A 6,000-nucleotide genomic window follows, 5' to 3' on the forward strand; every position below is an offset into this window, starting at 1 on the left:
CTTATTTAGGTTGTTAGATAAAAGGCAGAATCCATTTTTCACTGATTTGTGCCGTATTCTCTATTCTTTGGATACATATGATATTTTTTTTCCTACCATATGAACATGTTGTGTGTCATCAGCATGTATATTGCCTCTGGCAATGATTATGAAGAATATTCTAGACCTAGTTTACTTGAGAATTCTGGCTCATATTGTTCCATCGTAAACTATTTGGGATTGATAATTTGCTTTCATCATGTGGTATAACTCTTGGCCTCTATTGGTTGCTTCTATGATATGCTGTTCTTTTCTTCTGCAAATACAAGCATTTAATTTATGTTTTAACTTACTCCCTTGACTCTGTTGCCATAGATACTTTGGATATCTGATGATGGTATTCCGGATTTAGGAGGCACTTATGAGGGAGATACATGCTTTGCTGATGAGGTATGCACCTAATGCATCAAGATCTAGGCATTATTTGATTGCTATAGTTTCTTTATTTTCCTTTTTTTTTTTGGTGGGGTGATAAGAAACTGCTATTTCACCTTTATATTTGGTGATCTTACACATTCATGCATGCATGCACATTTATGTGTATGCATGCATGCATATGTACATACATCACATACAGACAGATACACATATGCTGGATATACTTTTTTCCTTGCAGGATTTTTTTTTTTTTTTTTTGACCATGTTTCTTGTTTTATGACCAAAAAAAAAAGGTCGGTCAGCCAGCTCTTACTTATCCTGGGGCCTATAGAAGAGTTGCAGTGGAACTAAAGGTTAGAGAATTACATTTTACCTATATATACGAAATTTTGGAAGAATGCTTACAAAAGTTTGGAATTGTAATAATATGCTAACAGACATCTTGATAAGTTTATGCATGTCCTTCTGCAGATTCATCACCTAGCTGTAAATGCTCTTCTGAAGAGCAACCAAGTGGATGAAATAGAAGGTGGATCTATGTTTGGATTTGACCATGAAATGCATCATGGGCCGCATGTTAGTGAAACCGACTTTGATGAAGCTAGCGCATGTGCACCTGCATTTTCAGTACTAAAACAACTCATTCAAAGATGTACTTCAGATGCAGTGGCATCTGGAAACGTGTTTGCTGATGCTATATTGCAGCATCTTTACCGGTGGCTTTGCAGGTTGAATTTTTCACTTTTCTGCATCTACTGTTTAGTTATTGCTTTCGCTTAATTATCTCACAATGTCTACATTTCAGCCCACTATCGAAACTCCATGACCCTGCTCTCCATCGTGTACTCCACAAGGTCGGTTGCTTGCATAGCCAAATGGACTACTCATAGCTACATTTTAAAATAGAAACATGCTTGCACTGTCTCGAGTAGGAGTAAAAAGATTAGATACTGTCTAGTTTATTTTGTTCCCCTTTTCTTTTAATTTTGGTAATGCAAGATATGCTTTCTCAAGTACTCTGCCCCCAGAGACTTCCAGCAATCATGATGTTATATAAAACTAGGCTGACCAGGCCTGGCAGGATTTCAAATCCCTAATCCGAACTTCCTCTAGTGAAGCTTCATAGCCTGTGATGCAGTCAGCTGGGCAGTTTCGTTCCCTAAAAGTATGGGAAATTGAGAGCTCTTGAAACTGTTGCTTCATGGCGTGAACTGAAGAAAACCATGATTGTATGATTCCTGTTTTATTTTCAGGTGTATGTATGTGTAGCGGAGGCTTTCAGATTGATTGGCAGATCAACTGCTTAATTTAGTAAAAGTATCAGTAAATGATGAAATCTATCATAATGTCTTACTAAAGACATTACCAAAAATTCCAGATCTATTTAAATGAACATCATGCTTGATGCTTACTCTTTACCTTTCCTATCTTATTAGTTGCAGTTTCTTTTCTTATGGCTCAATATTGACAGGTCATGAAAAAATTATTTGCATTACTGCTAGCCGAGTTTCGAAAGTTAGGAGCCACGATTATCTTTGCAAACTTCTCTAAGATTGTCATAGACACTGGAAAGATAGACCTATCGGCAGCCCGTGCTTACTGTGATTGTTTATTGAAAACTTTACAAACGAGGTATGCTATTGCTCACAGGTAAAATTTTGTAAAGTGGATTGAGCTATTATAGGGATTTATTCTGAAGATCTGGTCATTGTTGCTATTATAGGGATTTATTCGAGTGGATTGAGCTTGAACCTCTGCATTTCTGGCATTCGTTACTTTTTATGGATCAGGTTTGCCCATGTTTTTCTTTTCCTTTTTCCCCTTTTTTTCAGGGGAGGGGCAGATGTAGAGTGCAAATTTCTCTTATTGGCTTGGGCAGGAATTTTGTCATTTTCACCTACTTATCCATGTTTTTACTTAAACAAATAGTTGAATGCATTCTTAGAAATACCATGGTATGGGGGCATGTAGGGGTCATGTATCGATGCGGTTTGTACTGCTGCATGCCCCCATATCTATTCATGGTTTGTTAAATGCAGGCCAGTATGGTATGGGGGAGTACTTACCACAGTATGGCTCATTTTTCAAACCTTTATTCTCACTTCATGTTAGCTACCAATGTGCTAATTTCCATTGTTATTTTCTATGAATAAAGCCATCATCATCATCATCTTACCTGTATATGGTGTGATTTTCATTGTTTCACTCAATTTTAAAACACTTTCAGGTCAACTGTTTGTACTCTGGTTTTCTTTCAATTGGTAAGCCGGGTTTTCATTTTCGTTAATAAGTTCTAGTTACATGTTACAGTACAACTATGGAGGAATTCAGGCAAAATCCACAACTCTGTCCCCTATAGAGAATTTAGAGGATGAAGCTGAAGTGGACATCGTGTCAAGCTGGGATATAGCAGAATATTTACCAAAGATCACCCAGGTAGATCATTGATGGAATTAATTTATCGGCCTATCTGGAATATATAGTTTATTTACTAACCTGAGATTCCTGCTCCATTTGTTGTGATTGATCTGAACTATTTTTGGAATGCCAAGCAGGATCATTTTGTCTTAATTGTCTCTGAGTTTCTGTATATCCCATGGAAGTATTTAAAAGAACAAGTTGCAACTCGGACAACTATGAGGGATGATAATGCTTGTACCCAATCAATCACCATCCCAGCTGCTGAAGCTCTCGAAGTTTGTGTTACAGAATACCTTAAAGACCAGGTGATAATTTACTCATCCAGCTGTACCATTCGGCATGCCGACACTTGGCACAATTTGGCATAATATCTATTTAACCCTTTTTGGCTTTTCCAATATTCATGATCAAATAAATTACTTTTTGTCTTTTTAGTTTCCATCTGTCACATTTGTTAGTACATCGCAGCATGTACCATGCTGGCAGCTGCCCAGCACACACAATGGCACTGATACGCTCATCTGTTAAAATCAGATAAAGATCAATTCTTCAGCTTCAATATTTATCACTTTATTGTGTATTGCAGATCAGCAATTATTTTACTGAGAAGCTTCTCAGAATTGTACGCGATACACTTCACCATTTCAAGGGAAGGAACAAAATTGACAACAATGAATCTGCATATCATGGACTATCCCAATCAACTGATTCTCGAGTACATAAAGGAGATGCTGCATTAGAATTCATTAAACATGTCTGCGCTGTTCTTGCTCTCGACCAGAATGTTCAGCATGATATTCTGGTACATTTTACACCTAATTTATCTCTTAATGACAGGTTAACAATCTAGTCAGTCCTTGCAATTACTTTATAAGTGTAAACTCAAATTTTTGGCATTTTAGGTAACAAATCTTTAGAAAAACAGATGTCAAGCCAAGTCTCCAACGTATTCATGTATCAACGTCTTTCAGCAAGCATGTGTAAAAGCATAAATGCTTCTTCTAGAACCTGCACCTTTTAATGGTGTTCTAGTTCTGAGAGAATGTCTAATTGATAACAATTTACAGACTCATGAGGTCTATTCCTGTCTAAAATGTGGACTGGCTATCATAGAACATTTGAAATTCCCAATATTTGTTGCATCATATGGGATACTGTTAATTTGGTTCAGGCAACATTTTAGGGGATATGGTTTCATAAGATTTGATAATGGAAATGAATGCTGATTACATGGAGAAAGTTACCTACATATATTTCTTAATGTGGTGGTTGTTGATTGAACCCGGTTCTTTCCTTGGGAGAAATGGATACTGCCAGCTGAACTAACAGCTGTTGGCTGCACCTTCATAAAGTTGGCTTACAATAAGAACACAATGAATTTAGAGCAAATTATGACTGTTGGCAAGACTTGAGATGACAGTCGATGCTTATTTAGTTGTTCCTGTCTAGAGCCAAGGACAAAATCCAGATTACTCATCCAAGTTCAGAAAATCTGCATCATCATCAGCTTATTTCTTGACAACATCCTTAACTTTTTTGAAATTCCCATCTGCCATAGTCACCTCAAAATTAGTTTTTTGTTTTTTTGACATTAGAATGTTGATGTTAACATTTTCTCTGTTTTCTTATATCTCTTACTATAGCTTTTTGGCATATGTGATTCATTCTTACCTCACCGTTCATGAATTACTGACAAAATCATTAATGTACTATTTGACAGAGGATGAGGAAGAATCTGCTAAAATTGGTCCATGTGAAAGAGTTCGCTCCGGAAGCACAGTTTCATGATCCTAGTCCATCATTTATTCTTCCAAATGTTATCTGCAGGTATGGCATTGAAGTCCAGGTTATTTGGTTATCCTAATCATCATTAGAGCAACATAAATTAAGATGCCTCCATCATCAGCTGTTTTCTTTGCTATCATAATTCAATGTTTGTTCCTATAAATTGTACACAGGATGCTCATGGCCATGCCAGATCTTTACCCCCATTTTGTGAATTGTGACTTGAACTGGTTCTCTATCAATCATGTGTCAGATGCTTGTTATCAATAAGGATTGTACTTGAGATGAAACAGGGGATGATCTGCATATTGCCATTTTTCTTAATATTACTTTTGTATATGTTTATTTCTGATTCAAGCTTCCTATTTGCAGTTATTGCAATGACTGCCGCGACCTTGACCTCTGTCGGGATTCAGCTCTTTCGGATAGTGAGTGGCGTTGTTCTGTGCCACAATGCGGACAATCATACAATCGTGAACAAATGGAGAATTCTCTCCTTCAAATGGTTCGACAAAGAGAAAAGCTATATCACTTGCAGGATCTGGCGTGCCTGAGGTGCAGACAAATTAAAGCTGCTCATTTGGCTGAGCAGTGTGTTTGCGGTGGGTCATTCAGGTGCAAGGAAGATTCATTTGAATTCTTGAGGAAAATGCAGGTGTTTCTGAAAATTGCAGCTAACCACAAATTTCAGCTGCTTCATGACTGCACATCGTGGATCCTAGAAGTGAGATAATGCTAGTATAAATTCATTACTTAAAAAAACAACAGCAAAAGTGATATGCATTAGTCATCGAACCAATGGAAAAGAGATCACGGATGATGCTAAGTTGGGTTGATAGGGTAAACAAAGCTTGAGATCACTGCACAAACATAATGAAGGTGCAAACCTTTGAAGATTAGTTTTCTCATTACCCTACCGAAGTATTTCATGACTATGGATGATCATGGCTTGGAGTTCACAATGGAGTGCTCCAGCTGCAGAGAACAGAGCTTGCAGCTTATTTGTGTAGGGCTTGCAACTTGTATTGTCTTTTTTTTCTTGGTATTACTCGAAGTGTTGTACGATGAATCGGTTGATCCAGTTCTAGTTCTTTAGTTTTCAATTTACATAGAGCCCACTTCAGATCAGAAAAATTACACAGCTGTACTGCAAGTTGCCACTTGCCAGCCACTGAATGTGGGACGGGTGTATCTTTTGCGCCAAAGAATGGTTAACCTTTTCTTCATGCCAAACCACTATTGGATTATCAGCTGCCTGCTTTGAGAGCTGAGGCTATGGATGAACGACGGACTTTGGAGTGCTGAGATCTGATCGGTAGGTGATCCAGTGGTGATATTGCATGAAGGTTAATCATTCTTTTGCACAAAAGATACATC

At 37.5% G+C, this 6,000-nt stretch overlaps 1 protein-coding gene across 5 annotated transcripts in view; it reads left to right on the top strand.

Annotated features, from left to right (window-relative positions):
* LOC103719838 (DNA polymerase epsilon catalytic subunit A) overlaps nucleotides 1-5,730 on the top strand; it is a 47,794-nt gene extending 42,064 nt beyond the window's left edge. For 4 of the 5 annotated variants that reach the window (XM_039133876.1, XM_026809526.2, XM_026809525.2 and 1 more), the window contains 11 exons: nucleotides 355-429; nucleotides 711-770; nucleotides 889-1,145; nucleotides 1,223-1,271; nucleotides 1,889-2,049; nucleotides 2,141-2,207; nucleotides 2,728-2,853; nucleotides 2,973-3,143; nucleotides 3,425-3,640; nucleotides 4,559-4,665; nucleotides 4,996-5,730. In XM_039133876.1, the coding sequence (XP_038989804.1) occupies nucleotides 355-429; nucleotides 711-770; nucleotides 889-1,145; nucleotides 1,223-1,271; nucleotides 1,889-2,049; nucleotides 2,141-2,207; nucleotides 2,728-2,853; nucleotides 2,973-3,143; nucleotides 3,425-3,640; nucleotides 4,559-4,665; nucleotides 4,996-5,356 (1,650 nt within the window). In that variant the 3' untranslated portion in view covers nucleotides 5,357-5,730. The other variant, XM_026809527.2, reaches the window with a different exon arrangement.
* The last annotated feature ends 270 nt before the right edge of the window (nucleotides 5,731-6,000 follow it).

This window comes from Phoenix dactylifera, chromosome 14 (genome assembly GCF_009389715.1).
Source record: "Phoenix dactylifera cultivar Barhee BC4 chromosome 14, palm_55x_up_171113_PBpolish2nd_filt_p, whole genome shotgun sequence".
Classification (NCBI taxonomy): Eukaryota; Viridiplantae; Streptophyta; class Magnoliopsida; order Arecales; family Arecaceae; genus Phoenix; species Phoenix dactylifera.